Below are 19667 nucleotides of genomic sequence, written 5' to 3' on the forward strand. Positions count from 1 at the left end.
GCCACCTGATCTCTCACACTTGGTCCGTCCGGCATCTAAGCTGAAGGAAGGTATCTCTCATCGAGTGTGGTACCCAGGCACTCCACTGGATGGCCGACGTCACACAGCCTTTAGATGCGGCCTGACCCGCTGAGTTACTCCAGCACTTTGTGCCTGTCCACTGGATCGTCAATGTTGCCCTTTGTGTTCAGGTATTACCTTTATCCCGTGGTATTACCTTTATCCCGTATCTGCCCTGTGGACAGCCCGATTGTAATCACGCATAGTCTTTCCGCTGGCTGGATAGCACGTAACAAAATAAAAGCTTTTCACTGTACCTCGGTACACGTGATGATAAACTAAACTACTGTGGAACAAAGGGTCTGAGCCTCTAGATAATTATCATTCTAGGAATGTCAGCACAAAATGCTTGCAACTGAGCCAAGCACATATTCGTTTTATTTCTTCCCCTCTTTACCTTTCCTGTCAACTTAATAAATGAAATTAGGATAGCGGAGTCAGGGGGTATGGGGAGAAGGCAGGAACGGGGTACTGATTGAGAATGATCAGCCATGATCACATTGAATGGCGGTGCTGGCTCAAAGGGCCGAATGGCCTCACCGTGCACCTATTGTCTATAAATTGTTGACATTTTGTTTGCAAAGCTGGGAAGCTGCTAATAATTCGTCAGAAGGAACTGCAGATGCTGGTTTAAAGCGAAGACAGGCACAAAACGCTGGAGCGACTCAGCGGGACAGGCAGCCTCTCTGGAGAAAAGGAATAGGTGACATTTCGGGGCGAGGCCCTTCTTCAGACTGAGAGTCAGGGGAGAGGGAAACGAGAGATGTGGACAATGATATAGAGAGATATGGAACAATTGAATGATAGATATGCAAAAACGTAACAATGATAAAGGGAACAGGCCATTGTTAGCTGTGAGCTAGGTGAAAACGAGTTACAGGCAGAATGAGACTGGCTCTGAAGCTAGTACAATAACCTGGTTGGGGGAGGGATGGAGAGAGAGAGGGAATGCAGGGGTTACTTGATGTTAGAGAAATCAATATTCATACCGCTGCGTTGCTTGCAATTGTTTAGTTCTGTTTGTTTCGGGGTTACAGCATAGAAACAGTCCATTCAGCCCACCTCCTTGCATCCTCAACCTTCTGTCTTAGAGTGCTACCACTGATGACCGCCTGTTGACAGAACTGTCAGCGTTAGTCAGAGGGAGGTGAATCTGTGGAATTCTTTGCTGCAGAGGGCTGTGGAGGCCAAGTCAGTGGATATACTTAAGGCAGAGACTGATAGATTCTTGATTAGTACGGGTGTCAGAGGTTACGGGGAGAAGGCAGGAGAACAGCGTCAGGAGGGAGAGATCGATCAGCCATGACTGAATGGCGGAGTAGACACGATTGGCCGAATGGCATAATTCTGTTCCTATCACTTATGAATGTAATACTTGTGAAGCCACACAGTGCAGTGAGTTGTAGCATCGACACGCTTGGGTGTAATATGTCTCTGACACCCTGCCCTCACCTATTTCCAGAGAGCTGGCTTTTCCAGTTTAGTGAGCTCAGTCTGTGCTTGTGACAAGTGTTTTCTCAGAGTTGGGGCATGTGCGTGGGAATCACGTGGGACTGGTACAGGTTTACCGGAGTCTTCATGAAGATCAATCTACACTCGACAGTAAAAACCCCAAAAGACGTTCTCTCACATCTTGCTCAAACCTGGGACGTTTGAATTGAAAAGTGGAATCACCAGAACCGCGGTGCGGCACGGTGGCGCAGCGGTAGAGTTGCTGCCTGACAGCGCTTGCAGCGCCGGAGTCCCGGGTTCGATCCCGACTACGGGTGCTGTCTGTATGTTGTTCGTACGTTCTCCCAGTGACCACGTGGGTTTTCTCCGAGATCCTCGGTTTCCTCCCACACTCCAAAGACGTACAGGTTTGTAGGTTAATCGGCTTGCTATAAATGTAAATTGTCCCCAGTGCGTGTAGGATAGTGTTAATGTGCGGGGATCGCTGGTCGGTGCAGACTCGGTGGGCCGAAGGGCCTGTTTCTGTGCTGTATCTCTAAACTAAACAAGGATTTGAAATGTGCTTATTTACTGCCTGGAAGGGTACAGAAAGTAATATAAACACAGACAGAGCACAAAAGTAAGAACCCCTGCCTGTGCAGCACCGGAACCTGAAATTGTTTCCACCAGTGGGAGAGTGTAGGATTAGAGGGCGCAGCCTCAGAGTAAAAGGACGACCCTTCAGAAAGGAGGATTTTAGTTTCGTTTAGAGATACAGAGCGGAAACAGGCCCTTCGGCCCACCGGGTCCATGCCGATCAGAGATCCCTGCACACTAGCACTATCCTACACACACTAGGGACAATTTACAATCTAATCAAGCCAATTAACCTGCAAACCTGCTCGTCTTTGGAGTGTGGGAGGAAACCGAAGATCTCTCAGAAAACCCATGCAGGTCACGGGGAGAACGTACAAACTCCGTACAGACAGCACCCGTAGTCGGGATCGAACCGGGTCTCTGGCGCTGTAAGGCAGCAACTCTACCGCCGCGCCACCGTGCTGCCATCCTGTCCTGCTGTTACATTTGAACTCTTATTGAAAACATTCGGCAAAACGTGGTACTTTTATTCTGACTGAAACTAACCAAGGGTAGCTGAATGGGTCTTCATTATCAGATGATTTTGCCTTCGACTTGGGAGTCTGTGCACAAATAGGTTTTCCCCCTCTCCTGTTTCTTTCAGTTTAGCTTCATCTTTTTATTCCTATTTGGAATAGAAACTGTTTGGAATCTCTCTCAATCTGATATCCTCTTTATAGCCGTGATCTATCTTACTTTTATTTCACTCACCTCCAGCCCAACATTTAACTCAATGTGGACACAAAATGCTGGAGTAACTCAGCGGGTCAGGCAGCATCTACCTTCCATTTTAACCGGCATCTGCAGTCTTTTTCCGACACATTTCACTTAATGTTCTACCCTTGCTTCCAGTTTAGTTTAGTTTAATTTATTGTCATGTGTACTGAGGTACAGTGAAAAGCTTTTATTGTTGCATGCTAGCCAGTCAACGGAAAGACAATACATCATTACAATTGAGCCATCCCTGTCTTGATCTGTTCCATTTTATCTGAATGTTACTGCCCACATCTGCAATTAATCCTGATTTGGAAATAGCCTGATTTTTCTGAATAACCTTCTATTTAAAAATGTGCTTGACGTCATTTAAAAACTTCTCAGAAAGGCACAGATAACCATTTCTGGCCCTTAAGCGCCATCTGGTGTTAAGAAGTAGAATTATTTTTTAGAAAATAAATATTCTTGAAGTGGTGATTTAACAAGTGAAAGGTCTGTTGCTATATATTTAGTTGTAACAATTCAAACATGCGGTAGCACACTGGTTTATTATATTTGCTAAACCTTAACTAACTTCAGAAGGGATAGGGTGAGTTTTTTAAAATCCAGGTTAGGGAAATCAAGGAGTGGAGGGAGGATAGATGCACAAAGCTGGAGTAACTCAGCAGGTCAGGCAGCATCTCTGGAGAGAAGGAATGGGTGACGTTTCGGGTCGAGATCCTTCTTCAGACTGAGACAGAGGGGCCCGTTTCCACGCTGTATCTCTAAACCAAAAATAAAAAAAACTGAAGATAGACACAAAAAGCTGGAGTAACTCAGTGGGTCAGACAGTATGTGTAGGAAAAATAACTGCAGATGCTGGTTTAAATCGAAGGTAGACACAAAATGCTGGAGTATCTCAGCGGGCCAGGCAGCATCTCTGGAGAGAAGGAATGGGTGACGTTTCGGGTCGAGACCCTTCTTCTGACTGAATTAACAGTGTGAACACGAGCATAAGAAAGTTCCTTCGGTCTGAAGAAGGGTCTCGACCCGAAACGTCACCCATTCCTTCTCTCCAGAGATGCTGCCTGACCCGCTGAGTTACCCCAGCATTTTGTGTCTCCCTTTGGGTCAGACAGCATCTCTGGAGAAAAGGAATGGGTGACGTTTCAGAGTCGAGTCAGAATTCTTCAGCCTGAAGGAACTTTCTTCTGCCAGTGTTTACACTGTTTATTGATTGTGGAATTGAATGGAGGTAGATTTAGATTTAGAGATACAGAGACACAGCGCAGAAACAGGCCCTTCGGCCCACTGGGTCCGCGCTGCCCAGCGATCCCCGCACACTAACACCATCCTACACCCACGAGGGGCAATTTTTACATTTGCCAAGCCAATTAACCTACATACCTGTACGTCTTTGGACTGTGGGAGGAAACCGAAGATCTCGGAGAAAACCCACGCAGGTCATGGGGAGAACGTACAAACTCCGTATAGACGGCGCCCATGGTCGGGATCGAACCTGAGTCTCCGGCGCTGCATTCGCTGTAAGGCGGCAACTCTACCGCTGCGCCACCGTGCCGCCCCAGGTAGGCAATGCGCCAGTTCTCTGGTCGAGCTGCAATGTGCTCCATTTGACATTACAACTCTTATCTTCCAAGTTTGCAGTTCAGAGCCTCAGAATGTCAAGGTCGTGGGGAAGAATGGCACCTCTTTGCTCGTCCTTTGGGAAAGACCGAGGGCGGTTTATGGAGATGTTCTGGAGAGGTACGCGGTGTACTATCAGCTGGACGGAAAAGGCTGGACCAAACGAACCTCCCTGACGGATGGAGACCAGGACATGGTAATAATCGGCACACAATATCATTTAGCTTAGTTTAGAGATACAGCGCGGAACCAGGCCTTTCAGCCCACCGGGTCCCCGCTGACGAGCGATCCCCGCGCGCTAACACCCATCCTACACGCACCAAGCACTGTTTACAATTGTACCGAGCCACTTAGCCTACAAACCTGTACATCTTAAAAAGTGTGGGAGGAAACCGGAGCTCCCGGGGAAAACCCATGCAGGTCACGGGGAGAACGTGCAAACTCCGTACAGTCAGAACCCCCTGGTCGGGATAGAACCCAGGGTCTCCAGGGCTGTGAGGCAGCAACTCTACCGCTGCGCCACCCCAATTGTTTAATTCGAATTGTTTAATTCTATTTCAGTTGAACACCTTAATTGCCAATTTATCCTAATTCTCCCGGTGGGAGTGATGGGATCTGATTCATAGAAACATAGAAACATAGAAAATAGGTGCAGGAGTAGGCTATTCGGCCCTTCGAGCCTGCACCGCCATTCAATATGATCATGGCTGATCATCCAACTCAGTATCCCGTACCTGCCTTCTCTCCATACAACCTGATCCCTTTAGCCACAAGGGCCACATCAAACTCCCTCTTAAATATAGCCAATGAACTGGCCTCAACTACCTTCTGTGGCAGAGAATTCCACAGATTCACCACTCTCTGTGTGAAAAAAAACGTTCTCATCTCGGTGACCCCTTGTTCTGGACTTCCCCAACATCGGGAACAATCTTCCTGCATCTAGCCTGTCCAACCCCTTAAGAATTTTGTACGTTTCTATAAGATCCCCCCTCAATCTTCTAAATTCCAGCGAGTACAAGCCGAGTCTATCCAGTCTTTCTTCATATGAAAGTCCTGCCATCCCAGGAATCAATCTGGTGAACCTTCTCTGTACTAAATCAATCTGGTGAACCTTCTCTGTACACCCTCTATGGCAAGAATGTCTTTCCTCAGATTAGGAGACCAAAACTGTACGCAATACTCCAGGTGTGGTCTCACCAATGCCCTGTACAACTGCAGCAGAACCTCCCTGCTCCTATACTCAAATCCCTTCGCTATGAATGCCAACATACCACTCGCTTTCTTCACTGCCTGCTGCACCTGCATGCCTACTTTCAATGACTGGTGTACCACGACACCCAGGTCTCGTTGCATCTCCCCTTCTCCTAATCGGCCACATTGTATTGCACAATTGCACACATATCTGTACGATAAGACTTTTCTTTGCCTTCCATCACAGTGACGGTGTGCCTGGAGCAATCACTGTGATGGCTGTTTGTGTTAAAAATTGTAATTGTGTGTCTTGTGTTCTTTATTGTCTACTGCCGGACCCTGACGTGAGAGGACGCTGGCGCTATTTGTTCGCCGCTTTTCCGTCAGGATAGTTTATCTGTTTGTTTATATGTCTTGACTGTTTTTGTAAAGTGTCTTTGAGCATTTGGAAAAGCGCTATAAAAAAATAAATGTTTATTATTATTATTATTATTATTATTATTATTATTATATCTAGCATTACTTTCTATTAACATCCAAGTAAGTTCACGTGCCAACAAAGCAAAAGACTTTGCAATGAGTAATATGGTCTCTGGCGCTGTTGGGCAGCAACTCTACCCCTGCGCCACCGCGCCGCCCTCTGTAACCATTGGCGATAATAAAAAGTCTCTGTCAAGTCAAGTCAAGTCAAGTCAAATTTATTTGTCACATACACATACTCGATGTGCAGTGAAATGAAAGTGGCAATGTCTGCGGGTTGTGCACAAAAATAATTACAGTTACAGCATATAAATAAAGTTAATAAGTTACTAAACATAGCACAAAAAGTGTCGACAAAAATTTAGTCTCTGGGGTTATAAAAGTTGACAGTCCTGATGGCCTGTGGGAAGAAGCTCCGTCTCATCCTCTCCGTTTTCACAGCGTGACAGCGGAGGCGTTTGCCTGATCGTAGCATCTGGAACAGTCCGTTACTGGGGTGGTAAGGGTCCCTCATGATCTTGCTTGCTCTGGATCTGCACCTCCTGATGTATAGGACCTGCAGGGGGACGAGTGTAGTTCCCATGGTGCGTTCTGCCGAACGCACTACTCTCTGCAGGGCCATCCTGTCCTGGGCAGAGCTGTTCCCAAACCAGACTGTAATGTTGCCGGACAGGATGCTCTCTACAGCCCCAGAGTAGAAGCAATGAAGGATCCTCAGCGACACACTGAATTTCCTCAGTTGTCTAAGGTGGTAAAGGCGCTGCTTAGCCTTACCCACCAGTGCGGCAATGTGCGTTGCCCACGTCAGATCCTCTGCGATGCGGACTCCCAAGTATTTGAAACTGCTCACCCTATCCACAATAGACCCATTTATCTCCAGTGGCGTGTACGTCCTTGGATGTTTAGCCCTTCTAAAATCCACAATCAGCTCCTTTGTTTTAGTGACAAATCATTGGGTGTAAAACTCTTCTGCAACATCAATTGTCAAGCCCTCTCATTCTGAGCCAATGTTTCATTTGGCAGGGAGCCATTCTCGGCAACTTGCAGCCAAACGCCACCTACGCTGTGCAGGTGGTCGCCCTGTGTTTGGACGGTCTGCACGGCGTGTACAGTGACCGGTTTCTCATCACCATGGGCATGGAATTTGAAGACTCAGGTAAACGTGAATCCTCTTCTCCCCTGTAGTCCCTGGGCCCGCCGCTCGGCCGGCCACACTTGGTGGTAGAGGTTAGTCTGCGATCTAGAAACTCTGCGCACTTGCATCCCTGGTTGCAGGGAGCTGCTCTCCGATCCTTGTTTCAGATTTCCCGCCTCGCGGCTTGAAGAATCGGGCTGTCGCTGATGCACAAGTTTGCGCCGGCTCCTGTGGATCGCGCTGATCTTCCACACAATGATTTAGCACTGTAAACGTTGATTGAATGTTGTGCCTTATTTGATGGTGGTGGGATTCCCCTGGTCTCTGTAGCTGGCTTGGCGATGCTGAAGGCATTTTTCTTTGGAAAGCAAGATGGCTGCTGTCAGCTGACTGTGTGCTTGCTGCTTTGATCTGAATCTGCGGGAAATCTTTAAGAACTTAAACTGCTCAGTCCCTTTTAGCTTTCTCTCGGGCGAAACCAGAGCGTTCCTCTGCTTCTAGCTGCAAAGTGCTGCTCCACGGTTAATCACTTGGCATGAAGAGATTCGTGTTTTTTGGCGGCAAGTGCTAAACTTGAAGAGGCACGTTTACAACAAGCTATTTTCGGTCATTTTTGTAACAGATACTTCAGCAAATTCAGGAAAGTTAAGGGGATTATAAAGAGAATGAAGCCCGTATCATTACCCCGGCAGCCAGAAAGAAATTCTATTTAGGCACGGTGGCGCAGCGGTAGAGTTGCTGCCTTACAGCGAATGCAGCACCGGAGACTCAGGTTCGATCCTGACTACGGGCGCCGTCTGTACGGAGTTTGAACGTTCTCCCGGTGACCTGCGTGAGTTTTCTCTGAGATCTTCGGTTTCCTCCCACACTCCAAAGACGTACAGGTTTGTAGGTTAATTGACTGGATAAATGTAAAAATTGTCCCTAGTGGGTGTAGGATAGTGTTGATGTGCGGGGATCGCTGGGCGGCGCGGACCCGGTGGGCCGAAGGGCCTGTTTCCGTGCTGTATCTCTAAATCTAAAAAATCTATTGTCGAACATAATGACCACAGGAGCTGCAAACCCAAACGGAAAATGGTGGAATGTTGACAGGCCCACAACCTGAGACAGTAACTCTGTTTCTTTAATCTAGTTTTAGTTTAGAGATACAGCGCGTGAACAGGCCCACCGAATCCACGCCGACCAGCGATGACCGGCCACTAACACTGCCCTACACACCGGGGACAATTTTACAATTTTTACCCTAGCTGATTAACCTGTCAGTCTTTGGCGGTGTGGGAGGAAATCAGAGCACCCGGAGAAAACCCACGCGGTCACGGGGAGGATGCACTAACTACATGCAGACAGCACCTGTAGTCAGGACCGAACCCGAGGCAGCAGCTTTACTGCGCTATCTGTGCACAATAGTTATTTAATATTAAATATACACAGATTTTGTGTATTCATTCGTGGGAAGTGGGTGTCGTTGCAATGCTAGCGTTTATTGCCGACCTTTAATTAACCATGGAGAGTCTGGACTTGCAGCTCAGGGAAGAATGTCAGATTAGCTTCCCTGGAGGAATAATAGCAAACCGAATGCTTTTTTCATATTAATTTACGTGAGTTTAGTTTAGAGATACAGCATGCTGACCACTGTTCACCAATACATTAGTGCTATCCTATACACTCAGGACAACCTGCGGAATCCAATTATCCAGCAAATCTGCAGGTCTTAGGAATGTGCGAGGAAACCGGAGCACCCGGAGAAAACCCACGCAGTCACGGGGAGAACGTACAAACTCCGTACAGACGGCACCCGTGGTCAGCAAGGAACCCGGGTCCCCGGTGCTGTAAGGCGGCAACTCTACCGCTGCGCCACCGTGCCTCCACACGTATATCAATGCGGTTACATTAAAACAAAGGCTTGATTTTTAAAAATGCCAATTTTTCATTTGACTACTTGAATTTGAATTCCCTAGCTGTGATGGTGTGATTGGAACTCTTTTCACTGGACCAATGGCCCAGAGCTCTGGCCCAATCGTCCAGTGACCGAATACAAAATAGAAATCGCCAAGCCTTTCAAGAGGCGATGGACGCAAAATGCTGGAGTAACTCAGCGGCTCAGGCAGCACCTCTGGAAAAAAGGAACAGGTGACGTTTCGGGTCGAGACCCTTCATCAGACAGACGTCTGATCTTTTTGGTCTGATGAAGGGTCTCGTCCCTGAAACGTCGTCTGCTCCTTCTCTCCAGAGATGCTGCCTGGCCCGCTGAGTTACTCCGGCATTTTGTGTCGTTCTTCAGTGTTATCCAGTATCTGCAGTTCCTTCTTACACATTTCAAGAGTCAAGGGTGACTCTTGCTTGACTCTCGAAAGGCTGGTTAGCCTTAAAATAGATAATAACGAGCCTTTCTGTTCAGCAGTTGTGATTTATTTGTTTTGTAACTGAAACGCTGCATCAGTTTTGTTTAGACTGACAAACATCTCACCATGTAATTCGTCACAATTTGTGGCCGTAACAATGAGAGAAAATAGATCGAATTGAGCTGGTCCAAAAATTGTTAAACACATTAGAGCATAAAAGACCGTTTTGAGATGCATCTTGCGATGTTGCTGATTGATTTTCACACTCAATTTGTACACATCAATAGATCACTAGCTATGCTCAGAGTTAATGGACAAGGCTTTATGGGATGGAGCGAGTCTTTGAACGATTAGTTCTTGTTCAAAACATACAATGAAAACTAACGAGGTGTAGAGAATTTCTCTGTGTGCGATTTCTTTTTGTTACCTTTTTAATTCAAGATCAAAATTTCAGCACACATTGCTCATCGCCTCTGTCTTTCTGCTCTGCTTACTTGCATCATAGAAACATAGAAACACAGAAAATAGGTGCAGGAGTAGGCCATTCGGCCCTTCAAACCTGCACCGCCATTCAATATGATCATGACTGATCATCCAGCTCAGTATCCCGTACCTGCCTTCTCTCCATACCCCCTGATCCCTTTACCCAAAAGGGCCACATCTAACTCCCTCTTAAATATAGCCAATGAACTGGCCTCAACTACCTTCTGTGGTAGACAATTCCACAGACACACCACTCTCTGTGTGAAGAAATGTTTTCTCATCTCGGTCCTAAAAGACTTCCCCCTTATCCTTAAGGTGTGACCCCTGGTTCTGGACTTCCCCAACATCGGGAACAATCTTCCCGCATCTAGCCTGTCCAACCCCTTAAGAATTTTATATGTTTCTATAAGATCCCCCCTCAGTCTTCTAAATTCCAGCGAGTATAAGCCTAGTCTATCCAGTCTTTCTTCATATGAAAGTCCTGCCATCCCAGGGATCAATCTGGTGAACCTTCTCTGTACTCCCTCTAAGGCTAGAATGTCTTTCCTCAGATTAGGAGACCAAAACTGTACACAATACTCCAGATGCGGTCTCACCAAGGCCCTGTACAACTGCAGCAGAACCTCCCTGCTCCTAAACTCAAATCGTCGGTGGCAGGCAGGAACTGCAGATGCTGGTTTAAACCAAAGATAGACACAAAAAGCTGGAGTAACTCAGCGGGACGGGCAGCATCTCTGGAGAGAAGGAATAGGTGACGTTTCGGGTCGGCGAAAGGGAAAGGGAAATGAGAGATAGAGACAGTGATGTGGGGAGCGAGAGAACAAATGAATGAAAGTTGTCTACGTTTAGCATCAAGCCTGCTTTCACTTCTCGTGAGATAGACACAAGGATGCTGGAGTAACTCAGCGGGTCAGGCAACGTCTCTGGAGAAAATGGATGGGTGATGTTGTCAGACTGTTAGCAGGGGGAATGGGGATAAAAGACCGTGAATTAAGAAGGGGCCAGACCTATCACGGCCGGCAACCGATCACCTCGGGCGAGGGGGTTCCCCAACAGGCAGATTCTTGGATAGAAACACTTGTGATCCAAAACAAAATACATAGTTGTGCTTCCCCTACTTGTGCTCATCTGAAAACATGAGCATAGAATCATACAGCACGGAAACAGGCCCTTCGGCCCAACTCCTCAATGCCAACCAAGATGCTCCAACTAAGCTAGTCCCAATCGCCCTCTAAACCTTTTCTATCCATGTACCTGCCCAAGTATCTTTACTTTAAATATTATTGCACCTATCTTAATTACCTCCTCTGACCATTTACCCTCCACCCTGTGAGCGGTAAAAGTTATTCCTATTAAATCTGTCTACATTTCTGTTTCTGCGTCTTTCTGTAATCTGTACACACATCTACTCCTTTAATACCTGATTGGCCATTTAATAAGTAGGTTGGGACTTGTTAAGCTCGTTCAATGTTTTGGACTCGATGGGAAATATTACGTCAGGGACACGGTTTATGCTTTTGGAATGAATGTGGCTCCTCATAATATTTCACGCAGCAACTGCTGAAACACTGAACCGATTCAGGGAACTATTTTGCACTGGTCTGTGCGTGGTGCGGAAAATAAAGTTTAACTTCACCTGTTCACCATTGAGAAAAATGCCTGTTAACCTGCTGAGAATGGTTTAAGATTGGATTGTACTTTAGAACCACCCATTGTTTAGCTACAAGGAAACTGGGAATCTCACCACCATTTCTTTACAGCGATGCTTGGACGAACCAAGGTAAGACATTCTGCCCATTGTTTTGTGATGTTTTTGTTGCTTCCGTTAATTAGTTTTAAAGATTGGTTAACAACAAAAAAAAGAGCCTATTGTATACTGCATTTATCTGTGAAATTATGACAAAAGTATCTTTTAATTATAAAAATTATATCAAAATTGTCTACGTGCACAGAATGAATCGTAAGTTTCATTCTTTATCGCATTGTTCAACGTTCCAGAAACATTTAGACAGGTACATGGGACAGGACAGGTTTAGAGGGATATGGGCCAAACGCAGGCAGGTGGGACTAGTGTAGATGGGGCATGTTGGCCGGTGTGGGCAAGTTGGGCCGAAGGGCCTGTTTCCGCGCTGTGTGACTCGAAGACGCTATGAGAATGGAATATTTTGCAAAACACACATTAAAAATAGGACTAGCCCTTCCAGCAATGGGCCCAGCACCAAATCCCTGAGGCACACCACCTAGTCACAGGCCTCCAGTCCGATAGTCCCTCCTTTCCCTCTCTTTCCCCTCCCCCTTCCCAGTTCTCCCACTAGTCTTCCTGTCTCCGACTACATCCTATCTTGTCCCGCCACCTCCCCTGACAAGGTTCACTGTTTGATAGTTCTGTGTCCTGTCCGCTTTTCTATTCAATCCCTTGGGCTTCTGATTCTCTTCTCAAAGCTCTGAATCCCAGTGTTTATTCTGCCCAGCATTTTGAGTCTATATAGGAACAGTCATTTTGATGAAGTTGGGGAGATCGGCGCTACCAGTATTTTAACCTGACTTTCGATGCCTGACCCGCTGAGTTACTCCAGCGTTATAGAAACAGAAAATAGGTGCAGGTGTAGGCTATTCGGCCCTTCGAGCCAGCGCCGCCATTCAGTATGATCATGACTGATCATCTAAAATCAGTACCCGCTTCCTGCTTTTTCCCCCATATCCCTTGATTCCGTTAGCCCTAAGAACTAAATCCAACTCTCTCTTGAATACATCCAGTGAATTGGATCCACCACCTTCTGTGGCAGAGAATTCCACAGAACTCTCTGGTTGAAAAAGTTTTTCCTCATCTCAGTCCTAAATGGCCAATCTGTGACCCATGGTTCTGGACTCCCCCAACATGGGGAACATTTTTCCTGCATCCTTGGCTTCGATGTAAACCAACATTGGCAGTTCCTTCCTACATATCACTGCTCCTATATCCTGCACAGCCCATCCCTGACATCCAGAGGTCATGTTTCCCAGGGATGGTGATCTGGACCAGAATAATGGACTGGTATTTATTCCCCTCCATCCCTCACCTGCAAGGATATTCCCTACACTAACACTCTAGTTTACACGGCTTATTTTAAGTTAGACAAGGAAGAGCTGAGATGTTTTGCTACCACCTGTACATCATCTGATTCTTTGGGAAGCCTAAGTGACCACATGTATATAATAGTGTAAGAAAATAACTGCAGATGCTGGTACAAATCGAAGATATTTATTTCACAAAATGCTGGAGTAACTCAGCAGGTCAGGCAGCATCTCAGGAGAGAAGGAATGGGTGACGTTTCGGGTCGAGACCCTTCTTCAGTCTGAAGAAGGGCCTCGACCCGAAACGTCACCCATTCCTTCTCTCCTGAGATGCTGCCTGACATGTATGTGATATGCATTATGAGTGTATTTTGTTGGGCTTCACACATCATGATGTCCCAGTGTAAACAACCAGATCACCTGTGTGAACATTGTTTCTGTTGAACCTATTTTAGTCTAATTAAGTGTTTTGTTTGGTTACGTTGCAGATTATGAAGTTTTTCTGGATTTTCATAGTGCATTTGAAGATCTGGAGGTACGGAATCCATTTAAATCATTCCTTCAACTTGATCCCCAGCTTGAAAGAGTCACCCCTGTGTAGATTCAGATGTGGGTGTGAGGTGGGGGGGGGGCATGGTGGTGCAGCGGTAGAGTTGCTGCCTCACAGCGCCAGAGACCCGGGTTCGATCCCGACTACAGGCGCTGTCTGTACGGAGTTTGTACGTTCTCCCCGTGACCTGCGTGGGTTTTCTCCGAGATCTTTGCTTTCCTCCCACACTCCAAAGACGTACAGGTTTGTAGGTTAATTGGCTCGGGGTTGTATACTTGGTATAAGTGTAAATTGTCCTGAGTGTGGGTAGGCTTGTGTTAGTGTACGGGGATCATTGTCTGTGCGGGCTCGGTGGCCGTCGGGCCTGTTTCCCACTCTGTATCTCGAAAACAAAAAAAACTACGACTCTCGAAATCCATTGATCTCCACAAGGGCCACATCCGCTCCCTACACACCAGAGGGCGGTTTACGGAGGCCAATCAACCAACAATCCCACACATCTTTGAGGTTACAGGGTCAATGTGCAAACTCCACACAGACACCACCTGAGGTCGGGATCGATCCTGGGTCTCTGGTGTTCTGTCACCAGCACCACAAACATCTAGATAAGCAAAAGTGATGCACAAGCTGGAAGTTCACCGTATGCTGCCGGGGAAGCATAAAACGTGCATGTTTAGCTGCTAATGGTTATTTGTCTCATTGATGGACCATCGCAGAAGTTCCAAAGCAAATCTTTGTGACTTTTGGGTGATGCCATTGAGTCATAGATTGATACAGTTTGGAAACAGGCCCTTCAGCCCAACTTGCCCACACCGTCCAACATGTCCCAGCTAAACGGAGATGAGGAAGAACTTTTTCAGTCAGAGAGTGGTGAAGGTGTGGAATTCTCTGCCTCAGAAGGCAGTGGAGGCCAGTTCTTTGGATGCTTTCAAGAGAGAGCTGGATAGAGCTCTTAAGGATAGCGGAGTGAGGGGGTATGGGGAGAAGGCAGGAACGGGGTACTGATTGAGAGTGATCAGCCATGATCGCATTGAATGGCGGTGCTGGCTCGAAGGGCTGAATGGCCTACTCCTGCACCTATTGTCTATTGTCTATTGTCTAAACTAGTCCCACCTGCCTGCGCTTGCTCCATATCCCTCCAAATCTGTCCTATCCATGTACCTGTCTAACCGTTTCTCAAACTTTTGGATAGTGCCAGCCTCAACTACCTCCTCGGGCAGCTCATTCCATACACCCACCACCCTTTGTGTGGAAATTAGTTACCCCTCAGATTCCTATTAAATTTTTTCCCCCCTTCACTTTGAACTAGGATTGCCAACTATCTCACTCCCAAATAAGGGACAAGGTCACCACCCCGTGCCCCACGTGACCTCACCCGGCCAACAGTCACTTGCCCCTGCTCCACCAATGGCGGCCACCTGGGCCAGGAGGCGGGTTGCTACGCAGCTCCATTAGGCGGTGCCCAGGCCTCCGGGCCTACACTGTCCGGACCTACACTGTCCGGGCCTCCAGTCTCAGGGTCTACAGCGTCCGGGCCTACAGCATCCGGGTCTACACTGTCCGGACCTACACTGTCCGGGCCTACACTGTCCGGGCCTACACTGTCTGGACCTACTCTGTCTGGGCCTCCAGTCTCAGGGTCTACAGCGTCCTGGCCTACAGCATCAGGGCCTACACTGTCCGGGCCTACACTGTCCAGGCCTACACTGTCCGGACCTACACTGTCCGGACCTACACTGTCTGGGCCTCCAGTCTCAGGGTCTACAGCGTCCGGGCTTACAGCGCCCCCCGGGCCTAATACGGGACAAGAGCAGTCCTGTACAGGACAAACCAATTTAACCCAAAATACGGGATGTCCCAGCTAATACGGGGCAGTTGGCAACCCTACCTTGAACCTATGTCCTCTGGTCCTCGATTCCCCTACTCTGGGCAAGAGACTCTGTGTATCTTGACCAGATTTTCTCAAGATTTTCTCTTTCTCTTTCTGCTTCCAGCCAACAGAAAATAATCCAGGACAAGCAGAAGCAAACCTACCCGAGCTTTACACCGTTCCAGTTCTCATTGCCAGGTGGAACGAGGAGGGTATGGAAAGTGAAACCGAGAAGCCCGTGACTGTCAACGAGAAGGAGCACAAAGCAAATGTTGCTCCTAATGAAAGTTTTTTTGTCAAGGGGGTTGAAGAAATGACCACCCACATTGTCAACCCTGATGTCATTATCTACCCGTCCTCCTCCACTGCCGTTGCAACGTCGTCCGTGGATATCGGAGGTTCTCTGCTGCCTGGAGCCCAAACCACAGCTTCTTCGGTTGAAGAGGATTCAGAGTATTCTTCAGCCATGGGTCCCCTGCAGTTGAATAGAATGTTCACTGACTCCCAGCAAGCAGGAAGTCCAGTTACGTCCAAGGCAGTCCCAGGGTCTGGGACTCTCACGCTGTCCGACACCATATTCCACGTATCCGCCATTGACGCCAGGAATGTTCCTCACCCAGTCACGTCGCAAAGCAATCCAACCCCTACCCTGTGGCCTGGAACCACCACAGCTCCTTCACTGATGGATTCCGGCGCAGAGCAACTTGCCTCGAGGAGTGGAGCCATTGGCTCCCGGGAACCGGATGCAGTCTCTGGTCGGGTTGGTTCCGCAGCCACCTCCCGTCCAGCTCAGATGATGCCTTCCACTGAGAGTGCACTTCCATCCAGCGAGGAGATAGCTCCTGTAACTATTCCTCCTCCCGAACAAGAGATGTATCTCCACCGTACGCCCGGCTCCATTGGCAGGTCAAACACTTTGGCCGAAGGGAGTGAAGGCCAAGCTACCTCTTCCTACTCTACTGGTGAGATGGTGTTCCAAGCTACCGCCGTGCCCTCGAACAGAGAAGTGTCCTTTCATGCTACCTCTGCTTATTCCCACGATGAAGTGCAGCTGCAGCCGACTGCCTCCTTGTCCAGTGTGCCCGTGTCTCGATCCTCTGCTCCTACCAGTAGCGAAGTGTTTCTTCAAGCGACCCGTGCTTTGCCGAGCAATCCCGTGTCGCCCCGTGTGACCTTTGATACCCCAGCTAGCAGTCAAGCCTCGCTTGCGACTACCTCTCTTGCTTCCTTCGATGACGTGGGGTTGCCTCGCTCTCCGCCAGCCAGTATTGATGTGCTCCGCCAAGCCACCCTTCCTTTAGCTAGTGACGTGGTGTCTCTCCAAGCTTCTCCTGCTTCCTTCTCTAGCTGCACGCTTCTCCATGACTTTCAAATCTCCTCTGAAGTTTCTGCATCCCCGGATGTGCCTTCTGCTGCCTCTAGCCATCGGCCGGAGCAGCACCTCTCTGTCGCTACCTCTGCGGGTGACGTGCTGCTTGAACCTGCCCTTCCCTTACCCAGTGCGGTGGTGGTGCCTCTTCAAACCCGCCCGAGTTCTCCAGAGGGCGGGGTACTCCTCCGCGCCACTCCGGCTCTTTCCAGCTCTCTGGTTCCCAGTGACGAGACGTGGCCTGTTACCGCCTCATCTGTCTCCCCCCTCGGCCACACGTCGACTCCAGCTCCTCCTGCCTTCTCCAGCCCTGAGTTGCTGCTGCATCCTACTGCTACTCTGCCCGGTAGCACAAGGGTATTGAATGACACTGAGACCTTACTGAGAAACGAGGCCACGCTTTCAGTTTCCCTCCTTCCTTCTACTGACAGCGCGCCCCCTCATGTATCCGGTGCCCAGCTTAATGTAGGCAGTAGCCCGCCCGTATCGAGTGATGATATTGCCTCTATTTCTGTTCCAACTACAGCTCCCAGCACTGAGGGTATCATGGCGGCTTCTGCCACCCTGTTGCCACCTCCTCCTGTGCCTTCCTCTGTCACGTTGCTGAGTCAAAGCCACGGCGATGAGTCGTGGTCTTCTGGTCTTGACGTTGGTTTGTCTGAGGCAGATGATAGTGTCCCGGCGATGACATTGCACCCCAGGCCTGGCGGCCAGGCCCCGTCCCACCTCGGGGGGCAGGTATTCAACTCGGCCGAGGAGCAGAATAGTCAGTATCCCCAGGTCATGACCGGCCCAGCGGCATCTTCCGAAGACAAGCCCTCCGTCGGCACTCCCGACCTCCATCTGACACGTTCTGAGGTGGACGCCAATCACCAGACGACTCACAATGCACCCAAGGGAAAGCACAAAAGACCACGAATAATAGGAAGACCTCACTGGAACACTGCAGGGACTACACGCCTGCCCCTGTCACAGTCTAGGACCAATTCTTTCATGACCACCGAAGAGGAGAGTGGTTCTGGCCAGAGTGCATCGGATAGTCTAATTGTCAATGAGACGTCAGTGGTGTTAAGTTCCCTGGAGTATGATTATAGAGCACTAGACACAGGTAAAGCAGCAGACCCACGGACAACACAGGCTCCACCTCCATCTCTAACTAGTGGCCATGAACCAACGTTACTCGACGTATATGAGGCAGGTTAGTCACCTCTGAAAATAATTTGAAAAAGCGTAAGGTGCAATGAATGTGATTCCCAAGGTACTCGGCTGGTACGGTGAAGTCTGAATGGACTTGAGTCTAATTCATTTCTGTGCCTGTGAGCATAATAACGGTTGATTATGCAACTTTAAACGCTGACCTGCATTATAAATCCAGTGAATCACTGGATTGGTAAAACAACAAACATTGAACTCCATTTTATTTTCAAATATAGTTCAACTTAGTTAAATGTAGTTTCCTCCTAGTCTGTGCTTTACTTAACAACAACTATTTTTTTTGACAATTCATTCAAACTAAATTGAGAAAGTGTGCTATTGAGAGAATGTGTTCTGAGCAGAATGCAATGAACTGCTCTCGAGTAATCGTGACAAAACGCTGAATAATTAACGGAGCAATATCAAAATTCGGCAAGTGGTTGAACGTTGTTGCCCACCTACTTTGTAATTTGGGAAGTGTGTAACTTAACAGTTCAGTATTGCAGCTAGGGTTGCCAACTTCCTCACTCCCTAATAAGGGACAAAGGGTGACGTCACCGCCCTGCGCACCACGTGACCTCACTCAGCCAGCGGCCACATGCTCCCGCTCCACCAATGGCGGCTGCCCAGGCCGGGAGGCGGGTTGCTACGCAACCTCCATTCGGCGGCACCCGGGCCTACAATGTCCGGGACTACGGCAGCCCCCGGGCTACAGTGTCCGGGCCGACAGTGTCCGGGCCTACAGTGCCCGGGCCTACAGTGACGGGGCCTACAGTGTCCGGGCCTACAGTGCCCGGGTCTACAGCGCCCGGGCCTACAGCGTCTGGGCCTACAGTGCCCGGGCCTACAGTGTCCGGGCCTACAGTGTCGTCCTGCCCTAATACGGGACAAGCCAATTTAGCCCAAAATACGGGATGTCCCGGCTAATACGAGACAGTTGGCAACCCTAATTGCAGCAGACCTCGTATATATATATCGATATAAAGAACTACATACCCTCCTTGCAAAGTAGAAACAAAAATGAAATACATGGAAGATGATGTATCTGAGGATATATTGCATGATAATTTTTGACCCCTAGGTTGTGTTTCTAAGTTCTGAAAGTAACAAAGGTATTTCTGGAGATGGACACAAAAGGTGGAGCAAATCAGCGGGACAGGCAGCATCTCTGGAGAAAAGGAATAGGTCACGTTTCGGGTCGAGACCCTTCTTCAGACTGGGTCTCCAGATTTTACCGTCTGAAGAAGGGTCTCCAATTCCTTTTCTCCAGAGATGCTGCCTGACCCACAGAGTTACTCCAGCACTTCATGTCTATATCCGGTGTAAACCGGCATCTGCAGTTCCTTCCTGCACAAATTAATTTTTGGATGTAATTTATCTGACTCCCTTCACTTTACTGCTGTCAAGCTGAAAGTCTGTGCTCCCTCGTCAAAAGGCAGCAATTCCGTTAAGAAAAAAAGAGTCCGTAAAATGTAAGGCCAGCCACTCCCTTATAAAACACAATGATATTGCTACTGGTTCGGTGAGTACACCAA

At 48.3% G+C, this 19667-nt stretch overlaps 1 protein-coding gene across 6 annotated transcripts in view; it reads left to right on the forward strand.

The window, feature by feature from the left end:
- ptprz1b (protein tyrosine phosphatase receptor type Z1b) overlaps positions 1-19667 on the forward strand; it is a 186265-nt gene that overhangs the window by 101401 nt on the left and 65197 nt on the right. For 4 of the 6 annotated variants that reach the window (XM_078416908.1, XM_078416909.1, XM_078416906.1 and 1 more), the window contains exons 9-12: positions 4479-4660; positions 7159-7291; positions 13638-13684; positions 15694-18136. In XM_078416908.1, the coding sequence (XP_078273034.1) occupies positions 4479-4660; positions 7159-7291; positions 13638-13684; positions 15694-18136 (2805 nt within the window). The remainder of the gene's footprint in view (positions 1-4478; positions 4661-7158; positions 7292-13637; positions 13685-15693; positions 18137-19667) is intronic. The other 2 variants (XM_078416910.1, XM_078416911.1) reach the window with 2 other exon arrangements.

This window comes from Rhinoraja longicauda, chromosome 20, assembly GCF_053455715.1.
Source record: "Rhinoraja longicauda isolate Sanriku21f chromosome 20, sRhiLon1.1, whole genome shotgun sequence".
In the NCBI taxonomy this organism is placed as follows: domain Eukaryota; kingdom Metazoa; phylum Chordata; class Chondrichthyes; order Rajiformes; family Arhynchobatidae; genus Rhinoraja; species Rhinoraja longicauda.